General features: G+C 59.8%; 1 protein-coding gene across 8 annotated transcripts in view; it reads right to left on the reverse strand.

Annotated features, from left to right (window-relative positions):
• The window catches only part of ZNF710 (zinc finger protein 710), a 44780-nt gene that overhangs the window by 4817 nt on the left and 21432 nt on the right, over nt 1–18531 (reverse strand). For 5 of the 8 annotated variants that reach the window (XM_090029921.1, XM_090029926.1, XM_090029922.1 and 2 more), the window contains exon 2: nt 32–1531. In XM_090029921.1, coding sequence (XP_089886047.1) covers nt 32–1501 — 1470 coding nt within the window. In that variant the 5' untranslated portion in view covers nt 1502–1531. Of the gene's footprint in view, nt 1–31; nt 1532–6420; nt 7950–7997; nt 8233–10922; nt 11267–18531 lie in introns of those variants that run through there. The other 3 variants (XM_090029927.1, XM_090029924.1, XM_090029923.1) reach the window with 3 other exon arrangements.

Consider the following 18531-nt stretch of genomic DNA (forward strand, 5'->3'; position numbering starts at 1 on the left):
CCAACCCACAGCACACCCTCCCGAGCCGTACCTTGTGGGTGAGCGAGTGCTGCTTGAGATGGTGGATCTGGCTGAACTCCATGCCGCACTCGGTGCAGACAAAGGGGCGGACGTTCTGGTGCTTCAGCATGTGGTTCTGCAGCTGGCTGCGGTAGGCGAACGACCGGCTGCACTCCAGGCACTGGTAGAGCGTGGGCCCCTGGTGCGTGGCCAGGTGCCGCTTGAGCTGCGTCAGCGTGGAGAAGTCCAGGCCGCACTCCACGCACACGTGGCACCGCCCGCTCTCGTGCTTGCCCTCGTGGGCCTTCAGCTCGCTGGGGTAGGCGAAGCCCCGGCCGCAGAACCGGCAGCTGTAGGGCTTGATGTCCGTGTGCAGCAGCATGTGCCGCTTCAGGTGGCTGGTCTGGGTGAAGGCCTTGTGGCACACGTCGCACTTGTGCGGCCGCGTGCCCTGGTGCGTCAGCAGGTGGGTCTGTAGGTGGCTGGGCTGCTTGAAGAGCTTGCTGCAGTGCGGGCAGGAGTGTGGCTTGATGCCGTTGTGGCCCAGGATGTGGGTCACCAGGTTGTACTTGGACGTGTAGGACTTCTCACACATGCGGCACTGCCAGCGCTTCTGGCGGTCACCCGCCTCCACCAAGTACGAGTCGTCGATCTGCACGTTGATGTCCAGCCGGTCCAGCTGCGCCTTCTTGTGCCGCTCGCTGTTGCCACCGCCCCCGTCCGCCTCGAAGTCCCCCGGGTCCTGCCACGCGAAGCCCTGCTCGCTCTTCACCTGCTCCTCCGGCAGCTCGGGCACCGGTGCCTCCGCGTCGCTCAGGGATGGGGCGCTCACCTCAAGGCCGCACTCGGTGGGCAGGGCCTCCGCCTCGGCGCTCTCTGGGGCCCCACTCAGGCTGGCCTCCGCGTACCCTGCCTGGATGGGCTCCCGGAGCCTGTGCTCGCAGCCCCCCGGGGCCGCATCCTGCCGCACGTGCCTGCGCAGGTGCCGGAGGCGCCGGGGCTTCCTGCTGAAGGCGCTGAGGTCGATCATCTTCATGGTGCTGCTCTGCACCGTCTGGTCACTGGCAGCGCCCTCCAGGCGGGGGGGTTGGCTGCTGGGCACCTCGCTCTTGTCCTCCCCCAGGGCGGGCACCTCGTACACCACCTCCTCCTCGTTGCTCTCGGCCTTCTCGCTCTTGACCTTGGGCACCAGCCTCACGGGCGGCCGCTTCCTCCTCCGGGTGTGCTTTTCAAACGAGGTGTCGGCCTCCAGCGCCTCCTCATCCTGCAGCTCCGCACGGGCGGGCCCGTCGCTCTCCGGCCGGTAGTCGCCCTCCGGCTCCTCTGGCTCCACGGTGGCCGTGTCTGCCAGCTCGTTTCCAAGCCCTGGGAAGAAGCCGCTGGGGCTGACGGTCGCGCCGAAGAGCTCATTCTCTGACACCAGGCCCAAGACCGCTGCCTGCGCCAGGGAGAGCACCACCACGGCGTCTGTCTGAGTGCCGCAGTCGGTGACGTGGGCCATCTCTCATGCCACGGGGCTACGCTGTCATTGCTGCGGGAACAAGAGAGAAGGGCCCATCAGTTTTCCCGGAGACCAAGCCCCGCTTCCTCCCAGGGCCCAGATGGTCAGGGGTTGGGTCTGGAGGCCAGCACAAAGGCTCTGTGTGAGCTGGGTCCTGGCCCCCATCCCAGGCTCTTTCCCTGGTGCAAATGCAACCAAGGGACAGAGGCTAGCTCTTCTCTCCGGTGACCATTGGCTACAGGTGCCCTGGTCCTACTTAGTGGGCACCACACTTAATCAGGGCTGCCAGCCCCCCTGCTCCCTACCACTGCCAAACCAGGGCAGCAGGACCCACGGTGCTGAGCACCTCTGACAGAGCAGTCCCAAGGGACTTGGAGCTGGGCCCCAGTGAGCAATCCCCACCACACCAGCGGTCACATACGACATCGTGGCAAGTCCTTTGCGACGGCCTGCAGCGAGTTGCCTTCGCTCTGCTCCTGCTGCAGCGGACTCGACAACCAGCGCCAGTCCTACCCCCATCCCCGACGGGGCTCCAGCCGCGACCCTGGGAGAGCTGACGGGGAGTCGGGAGAGGAACGGACAACGAAGCCACCTCCGACACGGAGCCAAACCTCCTCCCGCTGTCTCCCGTAGCGGACACCAGTGGCTCATCCCGTCACAGTTGCAAGGACAGGTCTGACTTGAGGTGCAATGTTTTGCGAGTGGCCTGTGGTGCCTCTCGGCCCCGGACAGCGCAACGGGAAGCAACACAAGAGCGAGCGTGAACCCTGCTGTGTGGGAAGCGCTGAAGCGCGGCCAGGCCGGGCAGGCCCTGCGTCCCGACACACTGCCAGGTTAACGCGGCCCAAGGAAGATGCCCCGGAGAGGTCTCCTGCTCGGGGCTATGCCGGGTCCACCAGGCTCTTTGCCGCAGGCTGCGCAGAGGGAAACGCTGGCCCAGCAGAGCCCCTTGTTAGCGACCACGTGGCCCGGGGTACGTGGGAAGCAGAGCTACGCTCCCAGCAATGGCATCCTGCACAGCCCCAGACCTGCCTGCCCTCCTGCTCAGTGCCTGGGTGTGGTGTCCCTAGGAGCCCCATGCTCAGGCACAGAGAGAAGTGGGGCCAGAGGGACTTCAGGAGGTCACTTCCAGTCCAACCCCTGCCTGAGGCAGGATCAGCCCTGTGCAAACCAGCCCAGACAAACCCACTGTCTGACCACTTTGCAAAACTAGTTGGCCCTGACACCACAGCAGGCATCGCTCCGGACCCTGGTGGCCAGTGTCCTAGTGCTGCGAAGGGGGCTCATAGATGTGGCCTCTGCCTGGGATCTCTCCAACATCTCTGCCACAGAGGAAGGCAAACCCCCTCCATCCTGCCCCAGTCCGTACCAGCAGTGAAAATCCCTTCCTGACCGGGTGGAGGGGGGAGACCCTGTAGCCAGGGCCTGCCAGGGCCGAGTCCCAGAAGCAGCACTGGCACAGCCCAGTCGCAGCCCCCGCCTGGGCTGCAGACAGCACTTGACGCTGCTCGTGAAGGCTTAAAACCACGCAGCAGCAGGAGGGGAAAGTCCCTCTTGGCCCCAGGCGGCAACTAGCAAAGCCCAAAAGCCTGCGAACTGCCATGTCCACATCCTCCGAGAGCCGGCCAGCCCCAGACCGAGCGCTTCTCCCCAGGCAGCTGCGGTTTCCCTCCCTCGGCTGCACGGCAGCCCCGAGCTGGCCCCTGCCACGGCGGCGTTGGAGCCGTTCCAGAACCGGGAGAGGCGACGCAAACTGCTTCTGCCACGGCCGGGGGAAAAGCTGAGCTGCAATTCAGGCTGAACCAGCGTTGGAGGCACCCAGCAGCCCGCACAGAAGTTCCCTGCACAAAGACGGCCCCCTTCCCCGCAGCGTCTGCTCATGTCTCCAGGGTTTAGTCCACAGCTCCCCTGGGCAGGGAGATGCTGCGGGTAGTGCCTGGGGCACTGCTCACAGGGAGCGGTGCCGGGCAGGGGGGCTTCACCTGCCCCCTGCCTCTGTAACCCAGGGTGCATGGGCAGTGCAAGGCATTTGGGGAATCGTAGTTCAGCAGAGCGGCAGTGGAGTTTGCAGCAGCTGCTGCTGCTGGGAGAAGAACTGATCCCTATTTTTTGCCACCCAATTCAGCCCTCTGGACATGGGCTTTGGCAGCAAAAAAATGGAGTGAAAGTTCCCTTCCCCTTATCCTGGGGCTAGAGAACAAGGATTCCCGCAGCACCTTGCACCCCATCCACCCAGCTCTCTGCTCCCTCCAGCTCCTGAGCCTGCAGACGGCTGTCCCAGCCCATGTTTTCTGTGCTATGCCTCTTGGTGGGGGGGAGGAATATTGTGCCCATTTTACAGAGGGGGAATGGTGCAGGGAGGGACTAAGCAAGGTGCCCAAGGGTATGCAGCCTATCTGTGACTGAACCTGGCAATGACAGTCCTCACAAGTTTCTCACTAGTGTTATCACTGCAGGACTTTCCAATCACAAAACCTGGCCAAGGAGCCATGGGAACCAATACCGTGGATTTCAGTGGATCCCAGGATGCTGAGGAAGCTCCAGAGACTGGGCAGAGAAAAAGAACAGCAAATGTTTTGCCAGGATTAAAAGGGAATGAGCCAGCGGCCAGACACGCACAGACAGACACTGATTCCAGGCAAAAACATGGCCAGGCCATGACAAGATGCAATCAGTGGAAATTAAAATGATGGCAGCACACTCAATACCAATCCACACAGCTTTATGGAAAAGAAGCCTTGTAAACAAACCTGCAATTGTTTTTTAATGAGATGCCCAGTTTGACTGATAAAGGTAACGTGGTTGATGTAATAAACTTTGATTTCTTCTGGAAGGCATTCTGATTAAAACCTTAGATCTCTCTCAAATCAACGTTGCATTTATTCAACGGGGGGGGGGGGTAAGAAAAACATGATATATGGGCTCTCCAATGCAAGCTCATCACCAGCCTTGAGGAACGTTGCTAGAGGAGTCCCCCGGGGCTCTGTCCTAGGCCCCTTGCTACTCAACATCCGAATCTACAATTCGGAGGAAAAGACAAAAATTGTTGCCTACAAAAATTTGCAGATGGTGCACGAACTGGCAGATGGGCAAGCGGCGAGGGGGGCAGGCTGCTTATTCAGGTGGACTGACATCGCTTGCTGAGGTGGGATCATTTGAACAGCACATGTTTTAATACAGCCAAGTGCAAGGTCATCTATGTACAGTCACACTTGGAGGATGGATGAGACCATACCCTGGAAGGCAGTGGCCTGAGAAGGGGCTGGGATGCGGCAGGAGCCACTGAACCCGAACCACCAACACCATCCCGCAACTGGGAAGGAGAGCGTAGGGGAGCAGCACGCATGAGCAGGAGGTGGCATGGCCTGGGCGCGCAGGGTCAGGGACAGCTCGCCTGCGTCCCGCATCCGTTCCGAGGTCCCCAGCTCCGAGAGGAAGCCGACAGCACGGGGGGTGGCCAGAAGTGGAAGTGTTGAGAACAGGGACCACAGAGGCTCAGTTTGGCCAAGACAAGTGGTCAAGGTCACAAAGACAAGATCCCTGATGGCAGACAGCTCTCACCTAACGGAGAAGGCACAACAAGGTCCCATGGCCGGGAGCTGGGGGCAGACTCGCCCAAATGGGGGCAACCGCTGCAACAGCTCCTCTGGGGTGGGCTGGATTTCCCTCCATAGGCATCAAGGTCACAGCCTTCAAGGAGACCGAATTGCTGGAAGACCGTTTTAGACCGGACATTAGGAAAAACTTCTTCACTGTCTGAGTCTCCAGAGTCTGGAAGAGTCTCCCGCCCCCCCGCCGATGTGGTGCGGGCACCTACTCTGGATACCTTCAAGAAACGTTTGGATGCTTATCTTGCTGGGGCCATCTGACCCCCGGCTGACGTCCTGCCCCTGGGGCAGGGGCTGGACCCGATGATCTCGCAAGGTCCCTTCCAGCCCGAATGTCTATGAATCTACGAGACCTGCTCCAGCCCAGCCAGGAGCTCTGGGTTTGCTGCAGGAGCCACGGGGTGCAGGCATCTATCCTGCACCAGGCAGGAGGCCAGAGCAGCAAGTTATAACCTTCTCATCTGGCCCCAAAAGGCTGCAAAGGACCATCCTTCTCCCTCCGTTTCCAAGCCTATTAGACACCGCACTAAAAGAAAGCAATGTTGCTTAGGGCCTCTTCCTGCTCTGGGCAGGGCCCAGGAGAGGGTCCTGAGCCCCCCTGCTGGGCACTGCCCGGCTTGGGTTGAACAGCACAGCTGGGGCCCTGCAACGCCAAGTGCCAGTGCAACAAAGGAGGCAGCGCTCTGGTGAGATGCACTCAGGAGGACGGGGGTTGTGCCCTGAGCTTCCAGTCCACGGACATCACACATGCTCACGCACACATGCCCCGTCTCCCTTCCCTCCCTCCACACCAGCTCCTTCCCCTCCTGGATGATGTGGTACACACGGAATCGAGCAGCCTTCAGGCCAATGCAAACGATTCAACACTTGCTGAAAGCATCTCACAGCTGACAGGCAGGCAGAGGACGAGCCATCGCATCAGTGCCCCCCCGCCAGCTATCCCGGTCCTGGACCTGCCAAACGCATGTGCAACCTCCTCTCCCCCAGGCATGGTCAGGGGCTTGCGCAGGATGGGCTGCGCCCAGAGCGGGCTACATCCTGACCCCACCCTCCCCGGAGGGCAGCCCCTACCTGGGATGCAGAGCCCGGTCCTGGGTGCGCCAGCACACGCCAGCCCCTGCAGAGCAGAGCACGGGGTACGTACGGCTGCCCCGCTCAGGTAGGCCAGGCACGAATCCCACCAGCTGGGAAGCAGCGCCCTCGCTTACTTTTCCCTTCCACAGAAGCAGGGGCAAAGCCTTCCATGCAGCACAGCCAGCAGCTAGCTGGGGATCGAGCGCAGCAGCCTGGGACAGGCGGCAGCAGACACACCTGCAGGCACGGCGTGGCGTGCGTGGCACTCGGATGCTGGAACGGCTCTCGGCGCTCTGCGGCGTCAGCGATGGAGGAGCGGGCGGCGCGGGAGAGCGCGAGGCAGAGCGAGAGGGAAGGAGGCGGCAGCTGGAGAAACAGGTGAACCCGAGAGAGGCCGACCTCGGGTAGGCTGGGAACGAGCCATGCCAGCCCTGCACTCGCAGCTTCGAGGCAGCGTTAACCCCCGAACACACGGAGCAGACTGAGCGCTGCCAGCAGGAAGGACCAGCGCTGCGCTCACATCGCCCCCACGGCCCACCCGGGCCCCGAGGCTCTCCTGGGATCTCTGCCCTCCTGCCCGCAGCGCTGAGCGAGGTGCAGGTGAGGAGCGAAGCAAGAGACCCCATGCAGGGCGCCGCGGTTGGGATGAGCCCTGGAGGAGCCTCTCCCCGGGAGCTGCGTCCGAGTCCCCTGCACGGAGGGAGGGGACTGCGTGAGAGGAGCGGTCTGGTGCAGGGGTCTCTGACCTCCCGTGGCCCCGGGGGCTGAATCCTCTCTGCAGACGCAGCAGTAAGAAAACCCCGGCAAGGGGACGGTGCGCAGCGGGGCACGCTCCAGCCAGGCGCCCCAGCAGGGCTGGGAGAGGATGAAGAGCTATCGTCTGGGCGGTCTCGGGGGGATGAGCTCCTTCGGTCCAGGAGGAGCCCTTCCCAAGCTGCTCTGCACGGCGCTCCTAACGCACGAGGCACAGCTCCTTACGCCGGCCTTCCCGAGGAGGGGGCGGCTGCGGGTGCCAGGGCACCGGGTGCAGAGGCCAGGAGCAGGCAGAGCTGCCAGCTCCCCACTGCAATCACCCTGCTGCAGGGAGTGGTCCCAGGCAGCTTGGCCAAAGCCCCTCGGCATCCAGCACAGCTGACCCGCGGCCGCTCAGAAGCACGGGCCCAGCAGCTCCCTCAAACAGGCGGGGTGCCGACCGCACAGAGCCCCAGGCACTGGGCAAAACACAGGAGTTACATGAAGGGGGAGACGAATCCACCAGGCGCTCGCAAAGGAAGCTCGTGGCAAGGCTCAGCTCTGAGCAGGGCCCCACGTGCCCCCTGCCTTCCACCGCCACGGTGCCAGCCACGTCAGACCCGGACGAGACGGGATGTGGGGCAGGGAAGGCTCTGCAAGAGGAGGGCATCTCCAGAGACACCGAGTCCAGAGCACCTGGACCTGCCCCGGGCCGGTGCCGCTCCGCCCAGCCAGGTAGCTGCCTCCCCTGGGCAGAGAAGGGCCGACCGACACGGGCGCGGCGTGGAGGTGATGCACGTCCCACGCCCGCAGCGCCCAACCACCCCCTGGCTGCACCGTGGCCCTGGGAGGGCCGAGCTCCAGCGCCCGGAAAGCTGCGGGACCTGCAAGGAAGCGACGGGCCGGCTGCCAACGGCTCCGTGCCCGGGGCTCGTGGTGCTGCCCGGGCTCCCCCTGCACCTGCAGGCTGCTGGCCCGCGTCCGGGCCGGAGGAGCAGGCTCCCAGCACCCCCTGGCAGCATGGCGTCTACGCCCGACCCGGCGCTGCAAACTCGCCCTGGGGAGCCCCCTCTCCCGCTCACCTACTGTCACGTCTAAGAGGGAAGCGCGAGGTGCAGGGCTGGGGCCTATGAGTGCCAGGCACCCCGCCAGCCGCTCCTGCCTTTGCCGTGGGGGGGACGGGGACGAGCGATGCCAGCTTGGGTTTGGTGCGAGCGCCCCTGCTTCGTGCGCGGGGGAGCTGCTTGGGAAAGCGGGCTGGGGCTGGGGCTGGGGCCGGGGGGAGCAGCGCGAGAAGAGAAAGCCATACAGAAATGGAGAGAGGGAAAGAAAGAAGAGAGAAGGAGGGGGAGGGAGGAGAGCGGTGTGGAGGCAGAGAAACAAAGAGGAGAGGGGGAGGGGAGCAGGAGAGGGAGAGAAGAGGGGGATGGGGACAGAAAGCGCTGGGGGATGGGGACAAGGAGCAATCCTGCACCTTCCCGCGCACACTTGTTGTCCAGGGCCGCTCTCGCCCCCGGGCAACACCAGGCCCCGAGCGCGAGGGGGTGACGGGCACCTCCGAGCTGCCTGGAGGAGTCCAGGCAGGGCTCCACCAGCGAGCTGTGACCCCCAGCCTGGAGAGCCTGGCTCCCCCCGCGGCGGCAGGTGCTGGAGCACCCTCGGCCTCCGGCACTTGCAAAGCCCCTGCGGCCCCAGCTTCGCGCCGGGTCACCTGCTGCTGCAGGGAGCGGCAGACCTGCGCCGTGCATACCCGCGGCCTTGCTGGCGCACCCGGCTGCACGCCGGGGCAATGACACGCTCGCCCGGCCCGCACCGCGCCCAGCACCCGGTCTCCAGCCGGCTGCTCGGGGTAGCCGTTCCCCAGGTCGGGGCAGATCTTCCTGGGTCCAAGGGGCTGTGTCCTGCAGTCTCTGGGGCTTTTCCTGGGCTCGTAGCCCAGAGCGTCAGGAAGCTGCAGCCCTGCCAGCGGCACACACGGTCCAACTGGAGCAGAGACCAGAGACCCTGCCCCGACCCACTCCCCTTCCCTCTGCCTGGGAGGGCCGTTCATGCTCCTCGGGGAGCCGTGGGGTCCCCTGGTGCAGCCCCCAACCCCCCTTGGCACTGCTCTCTCCTCACCCACAACATCAGAGGCTGCAAAATGCCTGCACGGCCGCCCTGCCCCACCTGCCAGGCCAGCGATGGGAAGACGGGGCCAGACAAGGCTCCCTAGCACCAGCATCCAGCTCTCCCCCCACTCAGCCCTGCTGCCCAGGGGATGGCTAATCCTGTCTCCAGGCCTAGCCCCTTCGCTGCATCCTGGGGGAGCACGTGCCCCTCTGGGGCAAAAGCAAGCACTCCTACAGACCCAGTGCTAGGACCCCGTTCCCGTTCCCAGCCGTGATGGGGGAGTCAGTCCTCGCAAGGCTCCCAGGCTAGATCAGCCACGGAAGAGGCAGCGCCTTGGCCATGGGCTCAGAGAGGCCACAGAGAGGACAAGTTGAAAGGAGGGGTTCAGGGGGCTGGGGATACGCAGCAGCTTCCCGGGGGAGACAACCAACCATGCCCCTGTCCCTGGAGAGGTGGCACGGAGACCGAGAGCCAAGGAGTGGCTCTAGCTTCCCTGCGCAGCTGTTCACAGCAGGCAGGGCTGGGAGCTAGCCACAGCCCAGGCTTTGCATGGAGGGACTTGCAGCAATTCTGCAAGGGGAAGCCCATTTGCTGCGGGAAGCTGGAGAGAAGGCCTGAGCCAAGGCAGAGCAGCCAGCCCCATCCCCTCAGCCTAGCCAGGGAGCCTGCCCTGCCAATGCACGTGCAGTCCTGCTGTTCCCAACCGCTTGGTGCAAGGACCACCCACAAACTCCTCCATCCATCAACCCTCGTGAGCTCCCCGGCACAGCGTGGCACGGTGCAGCGCGGTGGATGCCCCGGGACAGCTCTCACCTGCATGGGAAGGGATCATGTAGAGCGAGACTTTCAGCACGGGGAAGAAGTCGGGCACAGGCCGGAGAGCAACCCTGCGCCAGAGGGAGGGAGCAGAGGAAACCCTGCGTCTCGCCCTGCTGCTGCGGGTGCTTGGGGCAGGGGTGCAGAGAGGAGCAGAGCTACACACTTGCAGCCACTAATGACAAATGGGTCGATGGCTGCAAAGCCCACGGGACCCAAGCCCTTCAGCACAGAGCAGCGCTGGATCCCTGCGCTGCGCCCGGTCACAACCCCGCGACATTGCTGCTCCCTTGGACCACGGACTGGAAACGGAGGCCGTGCTCCGTGATGCCCAAAGCAGAGCCTGGCCTGCTCTAGGACGCGCTCATGAGCCCTCTCACCTCAGGGAGCCCAGCAACAAAGCCCACGAGGTGGCTACCAGGACCACTCAAGCAGCCGGAGGAGAAGTTTCATGAGCCCCTTTTGCAGGGAGCAAAATAGGGAATCGGAGCAATGTGGTTGTTTCACTTCCTCTCCCTGGGCTTCCTCTGTTGGGCCCCTGTGGCTCTCCCACGGATGAGACTCAGTGCACGGGGCTTTTCCACCCACGGACCTGTCCCTCTGGCAGCTGACATGCCGTAGCAGGGCGTGGGTCAGCCCCTAGCCCTTCACCTCCAGAGAAACAATGCCAAATCTTACTTAGCTTGCAAATGCCATGTGCCTGGAGGGGCTCAGCTTCAGGCTCGAATGGACACATGTCTGCAACGCAAGCACTCTCAGCTCAGACAGACCCCAGGGCTGAGGCTGGAGAGGTTTCAGGCCAAGACCCCAGAGCACTGTGGAGCCACGCACGCTGCTCCGAGCAGAGGAGCGTCAGCAGAACAACGCCGCAGGAGCCCGTGCCTGCACCGAGCCCGGCTCCTGGAAGCCGACTCGGGCACCGCAGACTGAAAGGGTGCAGCGAGTGGCCCCCGGCTAGGCAGCAGGGATGCAGACTGGGTCCCCGGCTGGGGTGCCGCAGCCTGCAGGGCTGCTCGGGGGGTGCTGGGGAAGGCTCCCCCTGTCCACCCCAGGGGCCAAGGAACTGGTTAGCCACGTTGTACCTGGGCAAGGGGCTGCTGCTCCCTGCAAGGGACGAGCCGCTTCACGTTCAGACTCCTTGCTCTGTCCTGGAAGAGGAGAGCGCTGCTTTGCCAGGGCATCTGGCTGTCCCGAGCACCAGCAATGGAGATGACTGGACTGACGGTGCTCCGGGGCCTTCTGCGTACGCGGCATTTCCTTGTCATCTGTTGCTTCCCAGCACCGTGTCAACAGCACAGAGTTTATCCCTTGCTCCCTCCAGACCGTCTGTTCAGCGCTTCACTGAATTACCCTTCAGGGCCTCTCTTCTTTCCTCCAGACCAGCCCCGGCCGCATCCCTGCAGCGTAGCCGGGGGCCTCTCTCCCAGCCTCCGGTCTTGTTTCTGTCCAGCCCTACCCATTGCCTCTCTGGTCGCCACACTCCCCGCCTCTAGACCTTTCCTGGCCCCGGCTCCTCATCCGCTCAGATCATTCAGAGAACGTCTCCACGTCCCATTTTAGCCTTGGTTTCTTCTCCCGAGTGGACCTTCCCCCTCCCAGATGACCACTGAGGAAAAGAAGTGACATCTTTCCTAGCCTGCATCTTGGTGGCCACCTGCCTCTGCCCCAGCACCGTTGGCCCTCTCTAGTCGACATATCCCAGCTGGCTTTGTCACTCCTTCCCCTGCGTCCTGGGCCTACTATGGGCTCGGTAGCTTAGTCCTTGTGTGACGCTACATCCAGGACCCTATTTCAGGTTTCACGTTCTCCAGGTGTTCCTGGTCGCTAGCCTTATTCCCCCCGCAGTTAACATTTCTGGTTACACCTATGTTTCTGGCGGGCTCTTGGACCACCTCTGGAGCCCATCACTCCACGTGTGTGTCCTTCTGTCCCTCATCAGCATCTTCTTGGTCCCAGGAAACTCCCAAGGGTGCTTGAAGATGACACTTCAGTTTTCACCCCTCTGGGTGGAAGAAGCTGTGGAGCCAGGAGCCTCCATAAGGCCTATTTTCATGCTGTCCAGCTCTGGTGCAGTTCATTTTTCCTGTAGTGTTTCTTCTCCCTCTCTTCGGAAATAGCGTCTGATCTCTTTTCCCTGCTCTTCTCTTTAAGCAGAGATCGGTAAAATTAAAGGTCTCCCCTCAGTGTGCCTCTTGCGTCCAAGACCACCCTCTCGCCACATCTCCTGCGGTGACGCCATCCCCCTGTTCCTCAGACACCTTTATGGCTTCTTGTGAAGCTTTCTCTTTCCATTTTCTGTGTTTTCTTTTGCTTTGATCATTTGACTTGGTTATCGCCTCTCACGCAGCTCCCGCCTGTACCTGGAAGCTTCGCTCTCAGGCTCTTGCCTGCACTACGGCTTCTTGCAAACCTCGCTCGGTGCCGGTGCGCACAGACCCTGCACTGGAGAGATTCATTTATCTCCGCATACTTCCTTTTTCCTTTCTCCCAGCTTCCCCTCCATTGTTCTCACCAGCCTGGTTTTACCCAGCCCTTCCTGCCGCGCGAGACCCTCTCCGTGCCACTTCTTTTGCCCCAGCTGCGGTCCCCTGCTGCCATCCTGCCTCCAGAGCAGCCTTGCTCAGCTCAGGTCCAAGCTCACCAAAGCTTCCAGCCTCAAACTGCCTGGCACATTTCTTTTGCACAGGTACTGCGAGCTCCCGGTTTTGGGAGAGCTCGGTGGCAGTGCCTCTGAACAGAGAGCTAATGGCAGGCTTAGGCCGAGCGACCAGAAACCAAAGGCATCAGAAGGGAGCTGCTGTTTTGTTTGGAAGATGCTGCCCTGCCTCTCTATCTGTGGCCAGGCTCAGCTATGCCCCTGCTACGGGCTGGTTTCATGCACTGCCTTCCTCGCCAAGGTCACCATTCAGGCTTAAAAGAGCCTCGTATTCTTCCAGCCCCATTTCCTTAAGTGGATTACTGTTCTTTTATAGAGGCCCAAAAGCCACAGCGTGAGCAGAGGGGTTGAACTAGAGGGTCCCTTGTTCCCTGTGCTGGCCATGAGGGCTTTTATGTGGAAGCCAAATCGATTTAATGCTGCAGCAAGGCAGACTCGACTACAGACCCGCTAGAGTACATAGGTAACCGAAGTCAACAAACACTTTGCCTAGGATCTCTCTCTTTTGCCCTCTCCTACCATCATCCCAGACAAAAGGCAAGGAGGACTAGCACTCGCGTCACGTGGAATCAGAGGAGACGGGGCAGGCCCAGCCACTTTGTGCACACGCGGACGAGCTCTTCCAGCACCGGGATTATCGAGCTAGCCGACTCAAAACGCTTGTGGATCTCCAAGTGGTCTAACCTGGCCTCAAGCCCAATCTTTACTAAGCAAGAAAATAGGGACAACAATACACAGGTGCTCTCCTCCAGAAACGTGTTCCCACTATCTGGCAAAATCTCCCTCTGTTCTGGGTTTGCCCGAGAACTAAACTGACCATTTCTTGACACCATCCGCAGCCCCCATTGAAAGTACGGGTTGTTTGCAACAACAAGCCAGCGTCCTAAGGAGTGGGAGCGTGAAACAACACCCATGTTGGCCTAATGCTTGCCAGGTAAATTCTCTTTTTTAAGAGAGAGCAAATACATGCGTGTTTTAGAAAAGCATCTCTCTAAAGAAAGTCAACTTGAACAAAAATAATTGCTTCTGGTGGATCAGGAAATGTTAGTGACATGCAGACAAGGATCGACCATTTGGGAGGAGAGGATTTTGGTAGATGAACTACCTTATCTGTGGGCAGGTATTTGGAAAAAGAGGCCTCCAAAACCTCCCTTATCATAGTATTAGGATAAAATGCTTTAGATACCATTTCAGAGGCACCTTCCTCTGCCAAGCTTAGGCCCCCACTTCAAGCGTGGTGAGCCACACAGGGAAAGACTTTGGGTCTGCAGTGCGGACATGTCTCAAGAGTGCTGGGATGCAATCCACACTGAAGTACGTTTTACCTCTGGGGAACTCTAGTGGGAAATCCTGGCAGAAATGGCTCCCCTCAAAGACCGTCACTCACCGTCCATCTACTGATCATGTCTCATGGCAACTTGCATTCAATCAGTTTAAAAAAAATCCAGGCTCCGAAGCACCAAGTATGCGCACAGCAAGCAGACAACTTTTACTCAGACACTAGTCACTCAGTTGCAGAAAACGCAGATCGCCATGTTTGGAACACGAGCAAGTTCCTCATTAACACGCCAACGCAGTTTGCGGTCTCCACTTGGAGCCCGTTCCCGAGGCCGGGATGATCCCTGGGAAGAGGCAGGGAATCCGGTGGAGATTCCCGCAGCTCCCAAAAGCAGCGGGTACCTTCGCTGTGGCTTGGCAGCAGCTGTCCCACGACTGACCCACACAACTACCACGCCAGAACGACCAGTCTCGGCTGCGACCATTCCTCCTCCGCTGGGACGCCAGCCGGCCGCGCCAGCCGCCACCCGAGAAGGGGGGAAAGAGGTGTCAGAACAGATGCCGGTGCTGCAAGATGGTAAAAGAACATCCGCTTCAAGCCGCGACGCGTTTCTCCTCCGCGCAGGAGCCCATGGCGTGCTCGCAGCGCTCCGGCCTCCAACTCGCACAGCAAAGCTTAACGGCACGAATGTCCCCGAGCCCACGGGCTGCAGCAGTGCCCACGAAGCCCGGGCCCTGGGGTCAGCTGGGCGGCTGCCACGCGGCACAACCGCACACGAGCAGCCTGGCCGGCCAACAGGCTTCTCCAAACCCAGGTGTAGCTGGCAGAGACGCGCGATCCCCCGCCGCCCTCACACATGCCACCGCTCGCACGCTGCTGGCCTTTGGCGCCAGCTGTTTTGCATCCTCCCCCTGCCATGGTGACTCCACGGACTAGACCCGTGCTTGACTCGGCGTCACGTCTGAACCCCACGTGGCCACGCGGCGGCTCCGCAGAGCCGGCCGACCCCGCTCCCGGCCTTTATTTACCCCACCTGTGGCGAAGTCACAGGCTCCACCAGGTGCGGACCTGCAGTAGCAGGCAGGTCCCGAAGAAAGCCTTCCTCGGATGGGCGAGCGGCGGTCCGGCGGGCGGAAACTCGGCGGCAGCAGGTGCCCCAGAGAGTCCCGGGGGGACGGAGCGATAATCCACAACGCTCCCGCGGAGCAAGAGCCAAGTTTGCTGCCGGTGGCCCCTGCCCCTTTCCTCTCCCTGCCTCAGACTTGGCCCGCCCGCCTGCCCTCCCCTACCACACACCCCGAGCCTGCATCTGGCGCTTCCCCACCCCCAGCCCCTGCCATCCTCCGCTCCTCTCCATTTCTCTACCGCTCTCTCATTCTTTCCGTTTCCCTAGCAACACCTATCTCGGCTCTGTGGATCGGTCCTGTGTCTCTCTCTTATCTTTCTCTTTTCTCTTTCATCTATCTCCTAATCTCCCTCTGTACTCCCAGCCTCTGTCCTTCGCTTTCTTTCTCTTTTCAACTCCTCCAGTGTCCCCCTCTCTCTGGGTTGCAGTGGTTTGACTCTCACTTCGTTAGCTTTTGTGCAACCAGTTCCACCAACACCCTGCTTGCGGGCCACCTGCACGCTGGCCAGCCCATGCAGATGCCAAATCCACCAGTCCACCCGCCCCACGCGCCGGCCTGCTGGACCCAGCCCATGTTCCGGCACGCGCGGGCAGACCCTCCACTTCTGCGCTCTGACCCACCCCGTCACCCGCTGCTAGCATGAGAGGTCCAAGATCCACTGAACTGACTTGGCTTTCCAAGCAGCGTGCACAGCTGTGGGCATCTCCTTATCTTCCCGTTGCAGCTACACCACCCAGGGCCCACTGCCTTGCTTTCAAGACGTAACCCCGGCATCCCTGGCTCCGCTGTTTCATTAGACCCCACTTCACGGAGAGCTGCCCCTCCTCTCATGCCCACCAACTCCTTCCTGGCCCCGGTTCAGTGACAGGACCCCCGGGCCCGCGCTAAGCCGATCAACACCTCCAGCAATCAGCAAGTCTTCCCTGCCCTCCGCAAGGACTAGGCCAGAAGGTGGTGGCTCTAGTCTCAAGAGTACCGGCGTCTCTGTAGATCATTCCTGATCTTCCATTTTTATCTAATGCAATTAGGAACAGGAAGAAGCAAATTAGCGAGGAAAATGAAATACCACCTGAGAATAAATCAGAGGTGTCAACCGATCGCGCTCAGTATCACTAGAGCCAAAGAGACTGAAAGAAAACTGACGGCAAGCAGGATCACCAGGGGCTGGGGATGGCCGGGCTGCTAGCTCGGCAGCATCAGATCAGGGCCACGCCACAGCGTGAAGTCTCCTTACTATGCTGCTGTTTATAGACAGAGCCAAAGAAAACGAGCTCTGCCTTTCCCAGCCAGTGCTTGGCTTCTGCCAGCGCCTGCCCCAAATCTTCCCGTGCTCGCCGCGCTGAGAACCGGCCTGTGCGAGCAAGACTTCACGCACTCCCCAATGTGCTGACCGGCAGGCTGGGCTCTGCTGTACCACCCTCCCAATCCCGGCATGTCTTCCCTCTTCTTCACTTGACCCAAAAGACAACAGCCAACAGAGCTGAAACGAGGGCAGCCTTCTCCCACCCAAGAAACACCCGCTTGCACCCCCAGCCACGACGGAAACGCCATGCGTTGTTCCTGGCTCGTGTTCTCACAACATGCCCAGTGTTTGGGAGCCATCACGTGCGTGTAGCCGCTCGCCCAACGGATTCGGTGCGGTTCTGCTGCCCAGAACAAGAAGTGCCAAAGCTTCCCGCTCTCCTCCGGAGGGACAGCAGCAGGACAGACTGCTCTTTGTGGCAGGTGACCAGGTGCCGCACGGCCCGTTGCGCTAATTGGACTCCGAGTCCAACTAACATCACTTCACGCCTTTGCTGCAGGAAAGGCACCGACAACCGAGAAAGTGACCTCTTCCCATCAGCAATCGGTTCTGCACAGCGTTGCTGGTGGCTGCAGGGTGGGGATGAGATCCAAGACAGGGCTTAATATTTAAAAGCAAGAAGTCAATACTGGTGGCACTTGCCTGAGCTTCGCCAGTTATACATTGCCAGATGGGGATCGACTACTTTACTAACACAAGTTTCCCTCTTCAAATGTCAACGGGAGCAGGACCTCTGTAGCCTCTGGGTTAGTCCCTGGCTCCCTTCCTGCTGCTTCCTGATTTCATAGGCAGAGGCAAGCCTCAGCTAGGGTGATTTGCTGGATTGAGCCATCTGTGCCTTCCCGCACCAGAGATGTGCTGTGCACCTCGGAGAGCATTTGCAGGTCTGGAGCCGGCTCTGAGGAGCGGTCTGGATCCGCTCCACGGCCCCAGTTCTCCAGTGCCTTATTTCTACGACCGTGGAACAGCCAAGCAAACCTGGCCTCCCCGCTCCACCCTTCTGGGCAGCCCCCGCACCACGGCAAGGTGGGCCACGGAGACATGCCACAGCCGGATCTGGCGCAACAAGCTTTGTTTTCCTACCCACAAAACGCCCTCAGCCCCATCTCTTGGCAATGAGCACCAGGGATAAAAACTACAATTAAAATAAAACTAACTGCTCGGATGTCAAAGGCGGAAGAGTCAGCCGGCAGATGTGGGTGAGCCTGGGGAGAGCCGAGGGAAAGGAGTTGTTCCTCTTTTGATCCTTGTCTCAAAGCCAAACAGCGCACATTTCAAACCGAGCAGGGACCACTACAAACCTACAGACTAGAAAGCATTTTAATGGGGTTCTGATCATTTGTAAATAATTTGGGACCCACTTTGTTTCTGGCATTTTGAGGGAGAGAGAGAGAGAATAAATCAGCCCAGGACAAACCCAGCCAGCTCTACCATCCTACCAGGTTCACTTCAAAAGACTCTTAATACAAATCCCTCTCTTCCTTGCAAAACAATTTCTGCTTTTAAGTGAAATAAACAGGGAAAGAAAGACTTTCAAGTTCCTCCTTGCTGTAACGACTTCTCTTCTACACACTCCCTTTTCCTCTCTGAAAATAGAAGAGCTATTCAAAAAAGATGCAAAAAAGAAAAAAGGAACTGAATAGAGGAAAGAGGAAAGAAAAAAAAAAACCCAGAGCCCCAAGGGGGTGGAGAAAAACAGAATGAAAAGACAGCAAAAGTAAAGAAAAGGGATGAAAAATAAAGGAGGGGGAAGAGAGAGACAGACAGAGCAGCTTTGAAAAGAAAGAATGCTTCCAGCCTGAATACAGTGTGCATGAAAAAACGAATGCTTGAAAGAAACAGCCACATGAAATGACCTCTCATTCACACACTGTGCCAATCACGACTACAATGTAAATCCTTTCTTCTTTTTTACATTCTCTCTTTTTCCATGGGGGCAGAGGAAAAGGGAAGAAAAGAGAGTTAATTCTCAACATAGCAGAAAATAAATCTGGCCTTTTCTAACTCCCCAAAAGAAATACCAAGCCACTTTTAAAGATACTTCCCTCGGTAATCACACGCACAGATATGGCAGGAAACAAATGAAATTCTGTACACAGAAAAGAGTTCCTTTAATAAGGATTCGTTCTCAGTTATGCAAAAGATCCCTCAAATTAGAAGCACAGTCCTTTCCCTCGGAAGAAAATGGACCAAAAAAATTCAAAGAGAAAAAAACCTGTAAACAACTCCAGGATAATAAGAGCCACGAGGAACGGTCAGCTTAGAAAGGGCAAGTCTTGTCACAAAGCGATGTGACGAGCGCTTTTCACAGAGTGACAAAATAAAT

This window comes from Crocodylus siamensis, chromosome 15, assembly GCF_052110815.1.
Source record: "Crocodylus siamensis isolate JL-2025a chromosome 15, ASM5211081v1, whole genome shotgun sequence".
Classification (NCBI taxonomy): Eukaryota; Metazoa; Chordata; order Crocodylia; family Crocodylidae; genus Crocodylus; species Crocodylus siamensis.